The sequence below is a fragment of the Mustelus asterias genome, chromosome 7 (assembly GCF_964213995.1).
Source record: "Mustelus asterias chromosome 7, sMusAst1.hap1.1, whole genome shotgun sequence".
Taxonomy (NCBI): Eukaryota; Metazoa; Chordata; class Chondrichthyes; order Carcharhiniformes; family Triakidae; genus Mustelus; species Mustelus asterias.
In genome coordinates this window covers 122,928,759-122,951,201 of record NC_135807.1, presented here as the reverse complement: position 1 = coordinate 122,951,201, position 22,443 = coordinate 122,928,759, and the positions used below count along the sequence as shown (strand labels likewise).

The following is a 22,443-nucleotide window of genomic DNA, read 5'->3' as shown; positions in this document are numbered from 1 at the left end:
CATCTCCACCTCATGACTACACAGACAGAGGCAGGATTCTCCGATCCCGCCTGTGGCCGTCCTGCTACAGGTGAGAATGGAGAATTTGGCGTTCCAGCCAAAACTCCACTCACTTTCAGCAGCACCGGAGAATCCCAGCCACGAATGAGGATGGAGGTTTTCAGTGAAAATATCTCATCCAGAACAGAACATGTTGCTTTATAGATTGACTTGTCACCTCACCCTCACATTGACATGCAGAATTGGCATTGTTTTAAGCTACTTTTTAAATAGCGAATGCAGTTTTGATTGGGGGACAGGATAGTGGTATCTAGTCGTCTATCAGACAGTGGCGAGAGAGTACCGAGAAAAACAATATACTGAGAGATGGAAGAAAAGTTTAAAGTTTGTTTATTATTAGTGTCACAAGTAGGCTTACATTAACACTGCAATGAAGTTACTGTGAAAATCCCGTAGTTGCCACACTCCGGCACCTGTTGGGGTACACTGAGGGAGAATTTAACATGGCCAATGCACCTAACCAGCACGTCTTTTCGACTGTGGGAGGAAACTGGAGCACCCGGAGAAAACCCACGCAGACACGGGGAGAACGTGCAGACTCTGCGTCAGAGAAAAGCAACCAAAACCAATGTGAAAGAAACATCAAAGAGGGTGATGGCGAAACGGGAAGTCGGGGGGGGGGGGGGGGGGGGGGGGGGAGAGAGAGAGAGAGAGAGAGAGGAAAATAAATGGAAGGTGGGGGGAGCAGGAGAAGTAGCAGGAGGAGGAGTGAAGCAAAGAGGGGAAAGGAAAATGTGGAAGGAGGAAAAGAAGGGATGGGGAAGAACTGGAGGGATGAGGCAAGGAGGGAGGGAGAAAGAGGGCAGAAAGGGGAGAGAGAGACAGAGTGATGTAGAGGGAGGGGAAAGATTGAGAGAGAGTGAAAAATTAGCTAATATTTGAACTTCTGAGTCTGGCTGTAGGTAGACATGTCAAGGGAGGAGAGGAATGGCCTCTGCTACAATTGCCTCTTCCCAAGTAGGACAAGTATGACTGAAATCCATTTACATTCTGAAGTTTATTTTGCTCTTTAAAAAAAAATATACAAAAAATAAAATACAACTGTCTTTTTAAAGTCTGAAAAGACCCCGACTCCCATTTCCAAAAATATTACCTTGTATACAGTTTTTAAAATCTCAATTTGTAAAAATGTTCAAGTTTCCCAAATCCTTTAAATACCCTGGATAGCAGTTTATACAGTCATTTTGCATAATCTCACGATGCCTTTCAAACTTAATATATAGACGAGGAGGAAACAGGCTTCATATTAAAAAATAAAAATACACAGCTACCATGAAAACCCTCAACCCAAACCATAATGGCAGTAAACGTGCCTTATGTAAAATTTAATATTGCACATTATAGACACTTTTTACAATTATATTTGCTATTTCTATTTCAGTTAGTGTCAAATTCTACTAAAGATGGATGTTACTGGTCCTACGTAGAGAACCAAAGCAAACACACGCGTGACTATGTGTGGCCTGCCGGAGTGTTAAGTGTATGCCAATCTTATCACAAATGCATTTGACTAAAATGCAATCACATGTAGACGCTCTGATAATTACCTTAAAAGGCAATGAAACATGTCTTATTGCCCTCCATTTAGAGTGACCTTTACTTTTTTTTCTGTTTCACAATTGTTCTGAGGTATTGCTGGATACATCTGCTGTGGATAGACTGGCGTGAGATCAGAACCAATAACTGAAACGCAAAACCGACTGCAATCAGCACAGGAGAGAGGAGAATGCCAGGATGAGTTGTCCGTACCAAATATCCGACAAGAGCTAAAATATTGTCCTCACAGTAACACCACCATTCTGCTTATTCTGAAGTCTTTGGGGCAATAATTTAGCACTATATTAAAAAAGTCAATATTTATATGTTATGAAGTAAAACGTAAGAAGAAATGCCAGTTCCGCTTCATTGATTTCTAAAATATGTACAAAGATTGTCGACTTGATAGAAGCAAGCTCCTTTTCATCCATCATTGATAGTTAACCAGCAGTCAGGTCTGTAAGTGTATCAGATTGATCCATTTCTTGAAGGAGGACATTTTTTTGGATGTGATCCCAAGATCGTGTTAAATTTCAGTCAGTGTGATTTTGAAGCTCTCACCCAGGTTTTCAATGTTGAGAATGAAAGTGTCTTCATTGGAGTAGTGTTCAATGATGTTGTCATCCATGTTTACCAAAATTCTAGTTTAATGAAAGACAAAGGTTAATATCTAACAAAAAGCATTGCCTTTAGAGAATACCATTCCTATAGGTTTTTCTTTACAGCGCTCTGTCACCCGGCTTTTGAAAGACTGACACAATTCTCTTTTGTAAATTTAAAAGATACAAAAAGCATTTCCAAAGACTTCAGGTTTGCTAGATCAAATAAACCATCAGGTGGGCTTGTATCACACTAAGGGCAGCACGTGGCACAGTTGTTAGCACTGCTGCCTCACAGCGCCAGGTACCCAGGTTCAATTCCAGCCTTAGGTGGCTGTCTGTGTGGAGCTTGCACGTTCTCCCCGCGTCTGCGTGGGTTTCCTCCGGGTGCTCTGGTTTCCTCCCCCAGTCCAAAGATGTGCAGGTTAGGTGGATTGGCCATGCTAAATTGCCCCAAGATATGTAGGTTAGGGGGATTAGCAGGGGATAGGGCCTGGGTGGGATTCTCTGTCGGAGAGTTGGTGCAGGCTCAAATGGGCTGAACGGCCTCCGTAGAGATTCTAAAATGCTGAGCCAGTCCAGTGTTTAAGTCCATCAGGACATAAACAGTACAATGACTTGAGAAAAAAATCTCTGCATCCTTTCTTAAACCCAATGTGATGCTCCCTAGGATCATCAAATCCAATTTAAAAATAAACTGTGGCGGCAATGGAAAGAACAATCTTTCATGCTGTCATTCCATTCAGGCTCACTGAAAGCTAATTCCGAGTAAGTAATCTCATTTTCTTGTGCTTGTGTGGTGGGAGAGAATGTATGACTGTTATCAATGAGCACTCCAACTTTTATTACAGAAAACACACAGGGTATCGCCACCCTGAATTTCTAGTTGATAAATGATTCTTAGACCTGCAACTTACCTTGGAAAAGCAAAGTGACGGAATACAGGAATGTTTGCTACTTTTTTGCTTCCATCATTATTTGATTTGATTTATTATTATCACATGTATTAGCGTACAGTGAAGAGTATTGTTTCTTGCGCGCTGCACAGACAAAGCATGCCGTTCATAGATAAGGAAAGGAGAGAGTGCAGGATGCAGCGTTACAGTCATGGCTAGGGTGTAGAAGCATAGAATAAGGGTAAAAGATAGAATTAGAAGGTATGCTGGGCACAGCTTGCAAGAAGTCGTCTCGCTCCGGAGCCAACTTGAGAAAAAAAACTTTGAGACAAAAAAACATCAAGACACCCAAGGCCCCTTCCATTTTACCCTCATGGTACCTTACCCTTTTTTACTTTTCTTGTAAATCTTTCCAATCTTTTCTGCTGGAAATCCATACTTGTCAGATAACTATCATTGCAGAGAAAAAGGGGGCATAATTAGCATTTCCTGTCAATAAATTCTTTGGGTCAATCTGTTCAGCTCAAAGTTTAGTGCGTTCAAAAGTCAAATAGACTGGAACTCCTTGGCTACTATGTGCTCCTCAGCTTGAGATTTCCCCCTCCACTCCCAGCCAAACCGGACAGCTTGCTTCCTAGGCTCAGGGTCAAACCTGAAACTTTCTTTCCACACTTCCTCGCTCACTTTCCACACATTTACAAATCGAACAGAGACTTGAATTGATATTGAAGTGGGGTTACGGAGAGGGGACGAAGGCAGTGGAAACAGTACCAAAGCAGGCAGCACACTCGAGAATATTGAGATACCGCTGATCTTAATGGCCTAGACTCACTGAAATACAGGATTCTGGATCCCACCCCATACCCGGTGAGAGCCACTGCCTGGCTTGCTGGCCCGAATGGGAGTCTGATGGCAGGAGACTGCCGATGAGAATCTGTTGGGAAAGACCCCCAGTAGCTAGTGGAGATGGAAAGAGATCTGGAAGTGATCATGGTGGGAGGAGGGGAAGAAGGGGATACCAAGGCAGCCATTTGCTGGATGGGAATGGAGAATTCTTTCACCTCCTGGCCCACGAGGAATTCTGACAAGAAATGTTTAAATTAACTTGGCCTTTCCTGGCCAGCTGCCACTTCCTGCCATGGTTCTGCTGCTGGGCTCCAGACATTACAGGACTACCCCTGACCTTTTATTAAGGTCACATGGGGCACTATCAGCTATGACCTTTGAATTTATACCCCCCTCACCCCCACCTACTGTTGTGATACCTTCTAGAGGATCCCACTAGTGTCAGCCATGTGTTATTTATCATTCTGTTTGCTGCCATCAGATGCTGTATTTATTGGTTCTGTCAGGTGTCTCACTGAGGAGACCTTGAAACTTGCATGATTAAACATGAACCGTTTGTTAGCCTTTAACTATTTACAGATCCAAGGTATGGTCATGCATGGAGCTGTTCCATTCAGGTAGGCTGTTTACTCAGAGTTCAGTTTCTAGACTGCACGCTCAGCATTCTTGAAATTTAACTCTATACATCATACCGTGTGTGGTGTTATCCTCCAGTCCCACATATATCCCTTGTTCTGCCGAGGAACCTTGATATTACAATACATGCAGGCACAGTACACAACACCTACTTATAAGAGTGGGAGCCTTGGCAACTGGAAAATCAATGAGGCACAGGGTAGGAACAGAGGTCGGCGACCTCGGCAGGGCAGGGCAGGGACGGAGGTCGGCGACCTCGGCAGGGCAGGGACGGGACGGAGGTGCGCGACCTCGGCAGAGCAGGGATGGGACGGAGGTCGGCGACCTCGGCAGGGCAGGAATGGAGGTCGGCGACCTCGGCAGGGCAGGAACGGAGGTCGGCGACCTCGGCAGGGCAGGGACGGGACGGAGGTCGGCGACCTCGGCAGGGCAGGGACGGGACGGAGGTCGGCGACCTCGGCAGGGCAGGGACGGGACGGAGGTCGGCGACCTCGGCAGGGCCCAGACGGAGGTCAGTGACCTCAGCAGGGCAGGGACGGAGGTCGGCGACCTCCTGCCACTAATTCGATATGACCGAATTTTGTCTCTTCCCATTCTCTCTGGATGAGGAGCATTAAAATCGAGATCTCACAATCCATTGCCTCTCCTAATCCCGTCTCTGTCACAGTCCAGAAGCAGCTGACATTAGTCACTCTAACCGACACATTACTGCTTGTTATTCTGGAATGACATTCTGTATTTAATTTTGAAGTCAGGGAGATATTCAGATTTTAAGGTGAAAGTAACGACTTACTGCATCCATCAGCCCCTTCAAGGTCGGAGACTTCAGCATCAAGGCGTCAAACACCTCGTCAGACTCTTTCCGTACATACAGCAGGACTGGAAATACAAAGGTTTCAGGGCTTTAAAAGCAGCTTAATATGCTTACCCCATTGTCACAGAGAAATGAATCAGTGCAAAACTGTGCTGGAATCTGGATTTCACCTTCAGTTTGATGAGTAAAAGTTGCTTGAATGAAATCCTGCTCCTGGGGTAGAGTATTGCTATCCACAGCACTGTATCCACAGCACTGTGTCCACAGCACTGTGTCCACAGCACTGTGTCCACAGCACTGTGTCCACAGCACTGTGTCCACAGCACTGTGTCCACAGCACTGTATCCACAGCACTGGTCAGAAATTCCTAATGAGACTCTTCATTTCTGGCTGACTAAAGTTAATGGCTGAAAAATCATGTGGCACAGATACCCAAATCACCAACATAACTGAGCTCCCCCTCCCCTTTATTTTCACTACTCCCACAGGTCATTGGAGTGCTTACTTCCAAAACATGAAGGCAGTTATTATAGTCTCTCGCTCTCCCATTGCATGCTGCATAATTACATCTTGATCCTTTTCTTACCGCAATGAATGCTCCTTTGATAAATTTGTTGGAAAACAGCTTCATAAACACACCTGATTTGGACTTTACAGACTCCTGCCAGCAGGTTTGAAGGTGGGTGGGGTGGGGCTTATAAAACACAAGTGTCCCCCCACATTAACCGGTCTCCAATTTCATAGGGTGCGGTGGGGGTGTCAGGTGGCCTGCTGCCTTTGGTTTACGAAGGTCCTTTAGTGGCCGATAAATGGCCACTTGAAGCAAGGGGAGGCCTATCCCAAGCAGGTACCCTAGCATCTTCTATTGGGCGAGCTGGTGTTGGGCACAAGGTTAGGGAGCCTCCTTTGGGAGTCCTGTGCCCATCATACACACCCCACCCCCAGGCTACACCCCCCCCCCCCCCTCCCCCACTCTCCCTTTAACACCATTCCCAGGCTCTCAAATCTAGCACCCCTCACCTAGCTCACTGGAACCCGTCAGCCAGGCACCACCGATTCTCTTGATTTACCCACATTCCAGCCTCCATAACTTCTCCCTATTCCGGCAATGGCTGCAGTCCCAGCTTTGACCGCCACTCAAACCTGGCACTGCAGGGACTACAGAGCTGCTGCCAATTGGATTGGCTGGTTGCTCTCCAAGATGGGATATCCTTCCCAGATGGGGCCGAAAGTCTCCACCAATACTGAGAGTAACTTTATATTGCCGATTTTTATGAATTGAATTTAAACTCCAACAGCTGCCGTGATGGGATTTAAACCCATGTTTACATTACCACCACAGCACCCCAGTTCTGCAAAGCATCATTTCAATCTCAAAGTAATATAACGAAGGACAGGAAAGTACCTTTTTTGTGTATGTCCTCTCTTATCTGTTTAGTGGCAGTTGGTGGATATTCATCATCTAACGACCGAAACAACCTTTTCACAAGGACACTGTTTAAGAAATAAGTTTACTTGTTAGAATTTCAAGCCCATTATGGAACAATTTTCAACTGGACTAAAAAGATTTAATATTCTTCCACAGCATGCTTTGCCTTTACACTGGATAATGATAAATAAGGAAGTGCATTTGGTCAATCGTACTTCCAGCATAGCCATGCAGACTGTCCCAATTTGACCCTTTCACACTGTAGTGGTCATCTTTATTAATTACTCATTAGTTTAAATTATCAATTTATTGTTTTACTTTTTTCCCCTCAGCAAGTAGCTCCTTTTCTTCATACTTCAACATTTTAATGAAATTCATGTCTAAAGTTGCGCCAAACCATGTCATTTTGAAATTTGCTCATCGGCCTTTGTGATTGCAAAATAAATTGGAACGAGGCCCTTTGCATGAACAAGCCTGATGTGAAGGATTGCCCAAATCAATCTCAGTGCTTGGAACTGGACTTGCTGGGAGGGAGAGGGAGAGGCACTGTAGGTGGGATTTTCCACCCTCCGCACAGGGTGTTTTGTATCAGCGGAGGTGGCCTGGCATTGACCAGCAGTGAGACCTGCAAGTTTCCCCACTGTCAACCGGTTGTCCTGCTGTTTGCTCCCTCTGCCAACCTGCGGCTGGGAGAGAGGGGGGTGGCTGGAAAATTCTGGCTGGTGTCTTTAAAAATAAAAATTCTTCATTACATCAGAATTCCCGTGTCTTCTGTTTTAATGCAGCTGTGATGTCCAGACTATGCATTTTGAAGCTTCTGGTGATCGTACATCATTTTTAGTAACTCTCTCAGTATTATTCTGCCCGTTGCCAGTATAGGCCAGTTTACTGAAAAAAAATCGACCCTTCATCACCATCAGTTTGATACAGACATAATGGAATGCTTACCCTTCTCTCTCCATATCATCAGTGCTGACACTGTACATCTGTAAAACAGAAAAACATATCCTTAGAAACACGATGCAAAGTGTTGTACGTTGTGCTGTACAAGGAGAAATCACAAAATTCTGCATGTCAGTTTGAAAGCCCCTCACCGTGGATAATTTCCAGTTCTGTCTTATCTGGCAAGCTGGACAGATCTGAGACTTTACAGTTCAACCCTCTTGCCAGCAGTGTTTTATTTTCAACATTTGAACATACAAGTTGCTATTTGCGGAAATGGGTTTAACACAGATCAGAGGCTGGGAATTCTGCAGTGAGTAACTCACCTCCTGACTCCCCAAAACCCATCCACCATCAACAAGACACAAGTCAGGAGTGTGATAGAATACTCAGCTCCAGCAACACCCAAGAAGCGCAACACCAACCAGGACAATGCAGTCTGCTTGACTGCCACCCTATCCACCATGTTCAGCATTCAATCTATCTACCGGGCGGCACGGTAGCACAGTGGTTAGCACTGCTGCTTCACAGCTCCAGGGTCCCGGGTTCGATTCCCGGCTCGGCTCACTGTCTGTGTGGAGTTAGCACATTCTCCTCGTGTCTGCGTGGGTTTACTCTGGGTGCTCCGGTTTCCTCCCGCAGTCCAAAGATGTGCAGGTTAGGTTGATTGGCCAGGTTAAAAATTGCCCCTTAGAGTCCTGGGATGCGTAGGTTAGAGGGATTAGCGGGTAAATATGTGGGGGTAGGGCCTGGGTGGGATTGTGGTCGGTGCAGACTCAATGGGCCGAATGGCCTCCTTCTGCACTGTGGGGTTTCTACCATCAGCGCATAGTGGCAGCAGTGTGTACCATATACAAGATTTTGATTTGATTTGATTTATTACTGTCACATGTATTAACATACAGTGAAAAGTATTGTTTCTTGCGCGCTATACAGACAAAGCATACCATTCATAGAGAAGGAAACGAGAGAGTGCAGAATGTAGTGTTACAGTCATAGCTAGGGTGCAGAGAAAGATCAACTTAATGCAAAATAGGTCCATTCAAAAGTCTGATGGCAGCAGGGAAGAAGCTGTTCTTGAGTTGGTTGGTACGTGACAGAAGAAGGTGGAAGAGAGAATGTCCGGGGTGCGTGGGGTCCTTAATAATGCTGGCTGCTTTGCCGAGGCAATGGGAAGTGTAGACAGTGTCAATGGATGGGAGGTTGGTTTGCGTGATGGATTGGGCTACATTCATGACCTTTTGTAGTTCCTTGCGGTCTTGGCCAGAGCAGGAGCCATACCAAACTGTGATACAACCAGAAAGAATGCTTTCTATGGTGCATCTGCAAGATGCACTGCAGCAACTTGCCAAACCTCCTTTGCTAGCACCTTCCAAACCCATGACCTCCCCCACGTAGAAGGACAAGGGCAGCAGATGCATGGAAACATCACCAGCTGTTACGTTCTCCTTCAAGTCACATACCATCCTCACTTGGAACTGTCTCGCTGTTCCTTCACTGGTGCTGGGTCAAAATTCCTCCCCTTACATCAAAGTAGTGGACCTCCAACAAATGGACCGCAGTGGTTCAAAATGGCAGCTCACGACAACCTTCTGAAGGGTAATTAGGGAAGGGTAACAAATGCTGGCCCAGCCAGTCACGCCCACATCCCATGATGTATTTAAAAAGAAACCCAATCAAATTGTGAATTAAAAAATCATTGCACTTCGTATCCAAATACAGAACCCACTGTCATCCAATCAAGTTTTGCCTTCTTACGCACATATCACAAGTACTCATTTCTAGACTATCAGCCATTTTATTTAAACTCTTAAAGCAGTTTAATCGGCATTCTATTAAAAAACATCAGTATTCTTTTCTTCCATTTGCAGTGTATAAAATGTCAAGGTAAATCATATCAAAATGTGTTGGCAGGGTGAATACACAACGTGGCTCTTACCCCATCATTGCCAAAATATTCCCAAAGACTGTTATCAGAGAGAGTACAGTACCCCCACTTTAATAAAAAATGTACAAAAGATAAAGGGCCAGGAATGCAGACACATTGATTCGGTTTGAATGTGAATGATGTGGTTCTTCATACCCATATATTGAGCATCATTATAATGGAGGCGACTTGAATCTCTACAATGCAGAAAGAGGCCATTCGGCCCATTGGGTCTGCACCAACACTTCCCAGCCAGGCCCTATCCCCATGACCCCACGTATTTAGCCTGCTAATCCCCTAACCTACACACCTTTGGATACTAAGGGTAGAATGTTTCCGTCCCACCCACTATAGGAATCACAGCAGGCGGGGCATGGGCCATGCAAAGGTCCGTTGACCTCAGGTGGGATTTTCTGATCTTGGGGCGAATGCAGCCAGAAAATCCCACCCTAAGGGGCAATTTAGCATGGCCAATCCACCGAGCCTGGCCAATCCACCTAGCCTGTACATCTTTGGACTGTGGGAGGAAACCGGAGCACATGGAGGAAACGCACACAGACACAGGGAGAATGTGCAGACTCTACACAGACAGTAACTCAAGGCCAGAATTGAACCCGGGTCCCTGGCACTGTGAGGCAGCAGTGCCAACCACTGTGCCGCCCAAATGTTGCACAACATTGGTCTGCTGTTCAAGCCCACACTGGCTTTCAGGTAAGTAAGTTCAGGATTCATGCTCAGATTCATGTTAGGACATGAGGCGTATGGAGGAGGATCAGGAGTTTGGCAGAAGAAACCAGAGCACAAGTGGTGGAAGAGGCCAGGTATGATGTGGTAGGAGTGACAGCAATCAGTTCTCCAATGTGGCGTTGAAGCAACAATCCCATCGTTTCTGGCTCCACACTCAGGTTAGTTACTTCCCTTCTCAGTTGGCAGGTGCTCCCTCGGGCTAGTTTCCCTCGAGTACAGCCAAGGGCAGCTTGGGATTCTCGGGAAACCAATCTTGGGGAGCGAGCCTTGGGCGGATGTTATGCCCCTGATTTGCGTATGCACCTATTTCAGGCATGAGTAATGGGCTTTGATTTATTTCCTTCCCTAACATGGTGAACAAAATGTGCAGTCACCTCCTGTTCTAACTGGCTTACTAGGCAGATTAGTACCTGTATTGATAGACTAACATTTTTCCATCCATCCGCTGTGACACAGAAATCTTTGAAATAATAGGTCAACGACTGGAAAATGCTGCTATTAGTTGATTATTCACAACCTTGACTCTTTTCCCTGCATTCCTATCAGTCACAGCACCCAAGATGCAACACTATCCACTTGCCCCTCTTTGCCCCACCCTCATCACTCTTAGAAAAATGATAATATATTCAAAAAGGAAAGGTGACTTTTCGAAGACAATGCTTGCCCATGTACAAGTAAGCGTGCCGGCTTATTCAAAGGAAATGTGCTGTGAAGCACTGCACTTGTAAAGTGTGCTGCAACAAGCAGTCACTGGAGAAGCCAACAAGGCAAATAAAAGATGATAAAAGCTAAGGAACTATAACAAACAAGCTGACTCTTAACCTGACATTCCACCCCAACCTTCACTCCCACTCCCCTCCCCCAAACAAACACTCCATGGGTTCAATGCACCATCGTATTATGTGGCGTGATATGAAGCTGTGCAGATTATATACAGTTCCAGGTTCAAATGCTGGACATTATGGACGGGATTTTCCAGCAGCGCTTACCCCAAGACCGGAAAATCTCACCCGAGGTCAAAGGACCTCTGCATGGTCCTGTCCCACTGGCTCTGATTCCCGTGGCAGGCGGGACAGGAAAATTCCACCCTATCGGTCAACCAACTAAGCCTCAAGGGGAAAGGGAGTAACAAAAACATGCAGCAACTAGAGGTGGGATTTTCCAGCTCCGACACCGATGGGCAGGACAGGAAATTCTGGAGAACAGAGAGCCTCTATCCTCAGTCACGGCTGGGATTCTCTGGTGTCGCTGAAAGTGAGTGGACTTTTGGTTGGAACGCCAAACTCTCCGTTCTCAGTCAAAGCGGGTCGGCGCGGACAAGATCAGAGAATCCTGCCTAATGGCTCTCCAAATTTCCCTGTCCCACCTCAATGCCCGCCAATGTCGGACCGGATAATCCCGGCCTAAATATTACCATTACACCATTTAAAATGGAGGCGCTCACGCGGTGGGAGCCAGCCAGGAGACAGAAGGGGGAATTGTTTTTACCTGTCCACTCCGCTGGAGGTTCCCGAAGTGAATATCCGGTATGAAGAGAACCGGCTGGGAATCCAGGTCAGTCATAGTTTTGAAGAAAGTGGCATCGCTTCTCTTCTGTGAGGCTGCGGTGCTCAATTTGCCTTCGGATGCTGAATGCCATGGAGGAAACACATCATTATCTCAAAGGAATGCCTCACACGAGGTAATAATAAGAACTTGAACCTCTTAAGGGGGAAAAAAAAGACTATTTTGTTACTGAATCTGCTTACGGGGGTTTACTTGGTTGGCTGTTCCCGCAGCTTTCCCTTTCTTCCGGTTCTGTTTCCTTTCTTCATCCCGGATTTTCCTTTCAGCTCCCTAAGGGTAAGAAAAAGGGATTTGACAGAAACATAAATCCCTGTGTTTCAACAGTAAGACCATCGGCACCAGGAAGTGGGCTCTATATTCGGACAGGAAGTGCAGAGACCTTTTTAAAAACAATCAAATTCTTTGATATTCCTCGTTTGAAAACTAGTTGGCTTCACCCTTGCAATTGCAGCAAAAGTTGGGAATGAGAGAGAGTAAATGCAAAAGAATAAATTAATATGTGTGGCAGTATAATGGTGGGGCACTGGATTTGGAAGCCAAAGATTGTCATTTCATATCATAGAATCCCTACATGCAAAAGGAGGCCATTCGGCCCACCAAGTCCACACCGACTCTCTAAAAGAGTATCTTACCCAGCCCCTCTCCCCCGCCCTATCCATGTAACACCACACATTTATCATGGTTAATCCATGTAGCCTACACATCTTGGGACATTAAGAGGCAATTTAGCATGGCCAATGCACCCTAACCTGCACATCTTTGGACTGTGGGAGAAAACCGGCGCACCCGGAGGAAACCCACGCAGACACGGGGAGAACGTGCAAACTCCGCACAGGCAGTGACCCAAGCCAGGAATTGAACCTGGGTCCCTGGCGCTGAGAGGCTGCAGTGCTAACCACTATGCCACCGTGCCACCTGTGTCATTCCACAATGATAAGCTGTCCAAAAATGAAAATCAGGTCAGTTGTGTTTATGACAGAAAATGTAACCACAAAAGCAGTTATATCATCATGGAAACCAATCCTGTTCATTTATTTTGATCAGGAAAGAAATCTGCCAATGCAACTCCAGTCCTACAATACGTGGTTGATTCTAAATGCCTTCTGAAGTGACTCGAAAACTATCACTATGAAACTGAATAATAGGGAAAATATTTATAGGCCAATCAGCAATTACCTTGGCAGTGCATTAGACAATCAACATTGCCATCTCATTCTCATCAACAGCTGGTGATTGGTGAAGCTCTGAGATGCAATCTTAGCCATTCCCACAGAAGTAGCCAACCTTCCATTTCTCCATCAATATCCTTGCGTACGTCGTGTCCCATTGGCAGGAGTGACCCAGCTGATTTGGGGGCACAGTGGTGCACAGTCGGGTGGTTCTCAACATCGACTCTAGATTCCAGGACATTTCATGGCTATCAACTAAACAAGTGCAAGGAAACCTCTTGCTCAATACCTCCTATTGCCTGACCCCCTGAACACTACTTGAAGGAAGCAAGGGCGTGGATGAGAGTGAGGAACTTCAGATTTTGACCAGCATTGTGAGTGATGCTGCAGAATTGAAGGGCACAGCTGTCAGAACATTGAACATAAGAAATAAGAGCAGGAGTAGACCAGTTGGCCCTTCAAGCCTGCTTGACCATTCAGTAAGATCATGGCTGATCTGACTGTGGTTTGAACTCCATTTTCCTACCTCCTGAGAATCTTTGGCTTCCTTGGCAATCGGCAACCTGTTCATTCAGCCTTGAATATATTCAATGACCCAATCTCTATTGCTCTCTGGAAGAGAATTCTAAAGACCAATCACCCTCCAAGAGAAGAAATTTCTCTTCATCACTGTCTTAAATGGGAGAGTTTTAACAACACCAGGTTAAAGTCCAACAGGTTTATTTGGTAGCAAATGCCATTAGCTTTTGGAGCGCTGCTCCGAAAGCTAATGGCATTTGCTACCAAATAAACCTGTTGGACTTTAACCTGGTGTTGTTAAAACTCTTACTGTGTTTACCCCAGTCCAACGCCGGCATCTCCACATCATTAAATGGGAGACCCCTTGCTTTGAAACTGTGCTCCCTCGTTCTAGATTCCCACAAGGGGAAACATTTCTCAGCATCTACCCTGTCAAGTTCCTTCAGAATCTCATGTTTCAATAAGATCACCTCGTGTTCTTCTAAATTCTGACGAGTATAGTCCTAACCTGCTTAACCTTTCCTCGAGACAATCCCTTCATTGCAGGAATCAACCTAGTGAACCTCTGTGAGCTGCCTCCAATGCAATTATATCCCTCCTCAAATAAGGAGACCAAAACTATGCACAATACCCTAAATGTGGGCTCACCAATGCAAGGTAGATATAACAGATATCCCTACATTTATCCCAGAGCAATTAATGCCAACGTTCTATTTGCCTTCCTAATTACTTGCTGCACCTGCAAGCTAACTTTTTGTGATTCATGTACGAGAACGCCATGTACTACAGCATCCTGCAGCCTCCTCCTCCTCTTACTTCAGTACCATGCCTTCTACGAGTATTGGCGACCATAGCTTGCCATTGGATTGGTCCATGATTCTGCTTGGGGTTGGTCCATAATTCTGCTTGGCAACATACAGCAGTGGTTTGCCATATTCTGCAGTCTCACGCCATTTAAATAATATTCTGCTTTTCTATTCTTGCCACCCAAAGTAGACAATCTCACTTTTTCCCACATTATACTCCATTGCCGCATTTTTGCCCGCACACTTAATCTATGCACGTCCCTTTGCAGACTCTTCATATCCTCCCCTCACAGCTTGCTTTTCGACTTATCTTTGTATCGTAATTGGGAAATGGCATGATAAACCAACTTGACCTCATCGTCATCAACCTAACTTTCTACCGGCCCTGATAGCATTCCAGATCCATAGCAATGGAGTTGCCTCTTAACTGTCCTCTGGAATTACTGGACAGACCTCTGAGTTTTAGAAAACTGCTACAATAAGATGTGGAAGTACCTTTGCAGCGTTTCAAGAAGGGTGCACACCAGAACCTACTTGGGCAACTAGGGATGAGAAATAAATGCTAGCCTTGTCAGCAATGCCCATATCCTATGAATGAATTTTTTTAAAACTGTAGTACTGAAGACTTGTGCATCAGATCTTGTGCGCCTATACCCACTACTCCAGTTATGACTGCTCTAAGCACAAGAATAATCTAACTGCTCACTCATTGCCCTATCAGATCCTTCCCAATCATCAAAGCAAATCTACTTACCAATAACCTAGTTGACCTTTGGGCACCAAATCTAGAAGGTCCACCTGTTGATAACAACATAAGGGGCGGCAAGGTGGCACTGTGGTCAGCACTGCTGTCTCACAGCACCAGAGACCCAGGTTCAATTCCGACTTTGGGCGACTTTCTGTGTGGAGTTTGCACGTTCTCCCCATGTCTGCATGGGGGGTTCCCCCCGGGTGATCCGGTTTCCTCCCACCTTCCAAAAACGTGTGGGTTAGGTTGATTGGCCATGCTAAATTGCCCCTTAGTAAGGTAAATACATGCGGTTAAGGGGTTAGGGCCTGGGTGGGATTATTGTTGGTGTGGACTTGATGGGCCGAACGGCCTCTTTCTGCACTGTAGGGATTCTATGATTCGTTTTACAATCTCTTCATTGGACCTGCTCTGTGTAATTCTGACAATGAGCATTAGATGGTGCTATCATGTTGTATTAGCATGTACTGAAAACTGGTCACAGAACTCCAGTTCATTCAAGAGCTTTAGCTCCCATACAGTTCTTTGTGAAAGCTTACTTGTTTGTGCGCTCACAAAATCTATGGTGCAATACTGTGCCGGAAATGTACTAACTGCAGGAGATATCGGTTTGAGAAAGCAAGTAAGAAAACCATGTTTAAGAGAAGGCGATGGCTCCCTGGCCTGTTGGACTAGAGAGTGCCGACACAGCAAGCCTATACATTTCATTTTGGCAGTCACCATACAAGCCATTCTTTTCCTTTGAGAAGGGAACTCCTGACGTGGATCTGCGATTGCACAAGAACCCTCTAACGATAATGAACCTGTTGTTCCTAAACAATGTTTCGGGAACTTGAGAAGTTTTTTCAAAAAAAAAGACTGAAAAATATAATCCATGCTCCTTCCAGCATGCATTGTACACCGTACCTTGTCACAGAACACTTTGATCTGGCAGTAGGCCCTGTGGATGGGTTTGTTGCTGCGATTGTTGTAGCTGTAGGTGTCAATTTGTATCATGAGGGGAAGTCCTTTCACCCCTTTTTGCGAGGAGAAATCTGTGCTGAGACAGTTCACAGTAATGAATATCTGGGGGAGAAAATAAAAGTCATAAATCACCAGCAACTGTGAATATTGACAAAATAGTGACATCAACACACTCAATGGCTCCCTAGGCAACAGACGCCACCCATTAACGGATTATCAAAATCAAAAGAGCATGATGGGCGCCGCTTGTTTAGTAAACATAACAACGGGGTTTCATGTTCCACAGTGCAGGTGCAGCACGGCAGTGAGCTGGAGGTCACCGTGAAGTCATCTCACATTACAGGGAAAGGCATTTCTTGCTACCGCCTCCCCTCATCCCCTTTCGGGGCCTTCACTATCCCCTTTGCTAAACAGTCTCAAGCCGCCAGATGACCAACTGACGGGATCGATAGTCTTCAGGCATCCCCGCACCCAAAATGGAGGGCTGCGATCTGCATTGGGACCCAGGTGTCGCTCGTGGCTGGAATTGGAATTTCAACTTTTCAGTTGAAACATAGAAGAAGCAGCATAGAAAAACTACAGCACAAAACATTCACCCACTTCCTTAGTGAGTCAGAGATGGAGCATCCTTCTCGTAGAGGCTTTTAAACACATCTTTCTTTCGAGTTATAGAGTCATAGAGGTTTACAGCATGGAAACAGGCCCTTTGGCCCAACTTGTCCATGCCGCTCGTTTTTTTTAAAACGCCTAAGCTAATCCCAATTGCCCGCATTTGGCCCATATCCCTCTATACCCATCGTACCCATGTAACTATCTAAATGCTTTTTAAAAGACAAAATTGTACCCGCCTCTACTACTACCTCTGGCAGCTTGTTCCAGACACTCACCACCCTCTGTGTGAAAAAATTGCCCCTCTGGACACTTTTGTATCTCTCCCCTCTCATCTTAAACCCATGCCCTCTAGTTTTAGACTCCCCTACCTTTGGGAAAAGATATTGACAATCTAGCTGATATATGCCCCTCATTATTTTAAAAACCCCTATAAGATCACCCCTCAGCCTCCTACGCTCCAGAGAAAAAAGTCCCAGTCTATCCAGCCTCTCCTTATAACTCAATCCATCAAGTCCTGGTAACATCCTAGTAAATCTTTTCTGCACTCTTTCTAGTTTAATAATATCCTTTCTAGAATAGGGTAACCAGAATTGCACACAGTATTCCAAGTGTGGCCTTACCAATGTCTTGTACAACTTCAACAAGACGTCCCAACTCCTCTATTCAATGTTCTGACCAATGAAACCAAGCGTGCCGAATGCCTTCTTTACCACTCTGTCCACCTGTGACTCCACTTTCAAGGAGCTATGAACACGTACCCCTAGATCTCTTTGTTCTGTAACTCCCCAACGCCCTACCATTAACTGAGTAAGTCCTGCTCTGGTTCAATCTACCAAAATGCATCAACTCGCATTTATCTAAATTAAACTCCATGTTATGAAATATTCTTAAATGTCTGTCACTGTTTACTCACCTGTTTACCTTTTAATCTATTTTTCCAGTTAACTTTAGCTATAACTCTGTCTTTATACATACCTATGTAATTGTTTTCATTCAAATTTAAGGCATTAGTTTCAAACCCACATTTCTCACTCTCAAATTGAATATGAAATTCTATCCTGTTTTGATCACTCTTGTCTAGACAATCCTTTACTGTGAGATCATTAAACCTATTCCCTGGTTAGTTCCGCAACATACTGCTCGAAGAAACTATCCCAAATACACTCTGAACTCACCCTCAAAGCTACCTTTGCCAATCTGATTTGTCCAGTCAATATGACGATTAAAAGTACACACAATTATAGCGTACTTTCATTAGAATCCCTTATTACTTCTTGATTTACGCTCTGTTCCTATAGAGTTACTTTTGTTAGGGGTCCTGCAGACTACTTTTACCCGTGACATCTTCCCTTTGCTATTTCTTGTCCCAGTCCAGCTGATTCTATCTTTCAGGCCAAGATCAATTCTCACTATTAAACTGATCTCATCCTTTGCTAACAGAGCTCGCTCACCTCTTTTTCCTTCTTTCCTATCATTTCAAATTGTCAAAAACCCATAAATACTCATCTTTCAGCACTGGTTACTTTGCAACCACATCCCTGTAATGGCTGATCACATCATAGACATTTATTTCCACTTGTGTCCATAATTCATCTATCAACTTTATAAATAAAGTCCAAAAATGTGTGGGTTAGGTTGATTGGCCATGCTAAATTGCTCCTTAGTGTCAGGGGGATTAGCAGGGTAAATATGTGGGGTTACGGGGATAGGGCCTGGGTAGGATTGTTGTTGGTGCAGACTCGATGGGCTGAATTGCCTCCTTCTGCACTGTAGGGATTCTAAGTGATGAATGCTGCGTGCGTTCAGATAAAGAGCCTCTAATATAGAGAGATAGGTTTTAAAGGAACATCTTGAAGGAGAAAAGAGAGGTAGAGAAGCTAAATGTGGATCGCTGAGGGAATTCCAGAGCTTAGGGTCTTTGCAGTTGAAGGTTCAAATATATACTTTTCATAGAAACCCTACAGTGCATGGCCAAAGAGGCAACAATTAAAATCGGGAATGTTCAGGAGGCCAGAATAGGACAGGTGCAGATATCGCAAAGGATTGGGGACATTACAGAGATAGAGAGCTTACAGACGGAGTTGAAAACACAGATCAGAATGTTTAAATAGAGGCATTGCCCAGCGTGGGGACAGTGGTTGAATGGGACATTGTGCAAAAGGGATTTAGAGCATACCCGGAGACCCCTCGCCCTTGTCTGCCATGTTAGTGACCCACTCAAAAAAGTTTAACTGCATTAGTGAGACATGGCATATCCATTACAAATCTTTTGTCAGCTCACACTTATTCAGAGATTCAGTCACTCTGTCCTTACTGTTTGATTCCAGTAAGTTCTCCACGCTGACATTAAGCGGACAGGTTTCTATTGCCCTGGTTTCTCCCTGCCTCCAGCCACCTACTCCTTTCCCTTCCTTGGCAACTGTTTGAGATTAAACCAGACTATTCGCAATCTTGGTCTTGTATTTGACCATCTGATGAGCTTCTGATCATGTGTCTGCACAGCAGAGTTCTGGATGACTTTGGATTTATGGGAGGTAGGATGTGGGAGGCTGGCCAGGAATGGACTGGACTAAGTCTAGGAGGTGACAAAGACATGATGAGGGTTTCAGCAGTGGGTGAACTGAAACAGGGGTAGAGTGGGGTGACATTAAGGAGGTTGAACGAAGCAGTTTTGCTGATGGCGCACTGACAACAGTCCCACCCAGGCCCTATCACTGTAACCCCATACATTTACCCGCTAATCCCTCTAACCTACACATCCCGGGGCACTAAGGGACAATTTAGCTTGGCCAATCAACCTAGCCCACACATCTTTGGACTGTGGGAGGACACTGGAGCACCCAGAGGAAACCTACGCAGACAGGGGGAGAACATGAAAACACCACACAGAGTGACTCAAGCAGGAATCGAACTCAGGTGCCTAGAGCTGCGAAGCGGCAGTGCTAACCACTGTGCCGGCCCATCTAGTAATTGATTGGGAGCTAGCAGTTGTGGGAATTATTTATAAAGGGTGAAAACTGACACTAGGCAAGCACTGTGTTCAGAAGACATACTTGATTAAAAGTCTGGTTTAGCACACTATTTTGGGGCTGGTGACAATGGTTTTATGGAGGCACTAAAACCTGAGATCAGCATGCTTGGTACACAAATACTGATCAGGAGCAATTTTGCACTAAGCTTTATATGTTGTCTCGTGCATGGACTTGCACAGAAGCTGCAACAGAAAAGACACATTAGAATGGCTCAGGGACAGAGGGAGAGAGCTCAGAGGCTCATGGATGAAGCACTAGAAGCCTTGGTGGAGGAGGTAAAGTGGAGGAAGGATGTCCTATATCTACAGACAGAAGGAGGCTACAAAGGCAACAAATGCAGTAGATCGCAGAGGTGGTCAAAGCCCAGGAGCATAAGCCCCAGGACATGGCTCCAGTGTCACCACAGGGGAAGCACCAGATTAGGAAAGAGCACTACAAGTAAGCGTCAGGGTGAATAGTTTGATATTTGGAAGTGCTGTTGGTCGTGTAATGGTTTCATTGTTTGTGGTTGCCCTACAAAAAAAAGGGATGATGGCAATTATGATGGTGATCCTTTTTATTGCCCTTGAGTGGGTGTAAGGATTGAGTACAGATGGTGGCCTTCCTCAGTTGTGGAAGATAAGGCACCCAGCAACAGTAACTAAAGTCTGAAGGACATGTCTGATAATCTGTCTTCAATTACACAGAGGTGAGCGTCCTTCCCGGGTTTAGAACCCTCTGGGTTTGATTCTCTGGCACAACTGGTGGTGGCAATGGCTGCTCCCTCTCTCTCTCTTTCTTGTGGGCAAACCAGTAGCAGATGGATTCAAAAGTGGATCCCTGTAACTGATATACAAGTATTTGGTAGAATAGATACAAGGTACTGTATCCTCTTGTAGGGATCAGAGAGAATCCTCTTAAAATGAGAGGTAGGCTGTTCAGGAGTGAAGTCAGGAAGCAGTTTTTTTAACAGTAAAGGTAGAGCAAATCATTTCTTCGAAAGGTTGTGGATACCGACTCATCTGAAATGTTGAGGTGGACAGGTAATGGTATCAAGGGATTTGGTCAAAGTCAGATAAGAGAGTTGTGGTACAGGTCAGCTTTGACGCAACTAAATAGCGGAACAAGGTCAAGGAGTTAAATGGTTACTTCTGTGCTAATGGTCCTTTTATTTTCCCAGTTTGAGAATAAAGGTTGTTACAATGGAAGCTGGCATTTATAGAGCCACAGAGATTTACAGCATTGAAATGGGACCTTCAGCCCAACTTGACCATGCTGCCCCATTTTTACCATTAAGCTAGTCTCAACTGCCTGCGTTTGGCCCATATCCCTCTACACCAATCCTACCTATGCAACTGTCTAAATACTTATTAAAAGACAAAATTGTACCCGCCTCTACTACTACCTCTGGTAACTCGTTCCGGACACTCACAACCCTGTGTGTGAAATAATTGCCCCTCTGGATCCTTTTGTATCTCTCCCCCTCACCTTAAACCTATGCCCTCTAGTTTTAGATTCCTCTACCTTTAAAAAAGATGTTGACTATCTATCATATCTATGCCCCCATTATTTTATAGACCTCTATAAGATCACCCCAAATCTCCTACGCTCCAGAGAAAAAAGTCACCGTCTATCCAACCTCTCCTTATAACTCAAACTAGCAAGTCCTGGTAGCATCCTAGTAAATCTTTTCTGCACTCTTTCTAGTTTAATAATATCCTTTCTAGGATAGTGTGGTCTTACCAGTGTCTTGTACAACTTCAACAAGACATTCCAACTCCTGTATTCAATGTTCTGACCAATAAAACCAAGCGTGCTGAATGCCTTCTTCGCCACCCTATCTACCCATGACTCCACTTTCAAGGAGCTATGAACCTGTACCCCTAGGTCTTTTTGTTCTATAACTCTTCCAACGCCCTATCATTAACTGAGTAAGTTCTGCCTTGGTTCGAGCTACCAAAATGCATCACCTCGCATTTATCTAAATTAAACTTCATCTACCATTCATCAGATAGTCAACCAAAGTAGAAAGCAATGATTACACTGTGCTACCGTGGCACTGTGTACCTGGGCGGCACGGTAGCACAGTGGTTAGCACTGCTGCTTCACAGCTCCAGGGACCTGGGTTCGATTCCCGGCTCGGGTCACTGTCTGTGTGGAGTTTGCACATTCTCCTCGTGTCTGCGTGGGTTTCCTCCGGGTGCTCCGGTTTCCTCCCACACTCCAAAGATGTGCGTGTTAGGTTGTTTGGCCATGCTAAAATTGCCCCTTAGTGTCCTGGGATCCGTAGATTAGAGGGATTAGCGGGTAAAATATGTAGGGATATGGGGGTAGGGCCTGGGTGGGATTGTGGTCGGTGCAGACTCGATGGGCTGAATGGCCTCTTCCCGCACTGTAGGGTTTCTATGATTTCTATGATTACAAGCATTTCGCACAAGAATAATATAAACTGAAAAATATTCTTTCCTTCTGTTGCTTATAACTTGAGGTAGAATTATGAAATTGGTGAGTGATCGGCACGTGCCATCCTGAGAACTGGCACATAACACGCTCCTGCCAACTCTCGGAAGTCCACTGCCACTTAACATTCATTTGAGTGTTGATTGGGAGTGGACCA

At 45.2% G+C, this 22,443-nt stretch overlaps 1 protein-coding gene across 2 annotated transcripts in view; it reads right to left on the bottom strand.

Annotated features, from left to right (window-relative positions):
* Positions 1–1,039: 1,039 nt before the first annotated feature.
* The window catches only part of grhl2b (grainyhead-like transcription factor 2b), a 100,189-nt gene continuing 78,785 nt past the window's right edge, over positions 1,040–22,443 (bottom strand). For both annotated transcript variants that reach the window (XM_078216730.1, XM_078216731.1), the window contains exons 9-16: positions 16,147–16,305; positions 12,181–12,268; positions 11,921–12,060; positions 7,765–7,802; positions 6,793–6,881; positions 5,367–5,452; positions 3,477–3,541; positions 1,040–2,237 (exon numbers count right to left, since the gene is read on the bottom strand). In XM_078216730.1, the coding sequence (XP_078072856.1) occupies positions 2,123–2,237; positions 3,477–3,541; positions 5,367–5,452; positions 6,793–6,881; positions 7,765–7,802; positions 11,921–12,060; positions 12,181–12,268; positions 16,147–16,305 (780 nt within the window). In that variant the 3' untranslated portion in view covers positions 1,040–2,122. The remainder of the gene's footprint in view (positions 2,238–3,476; positions 3,542–5,366; positions 5,453–6,792; positions 6,882–7,764; positions 7,803–11,920; positions 12,061–12,180; positions 12,269–16,146; positions 16,306–22,443) is intronic.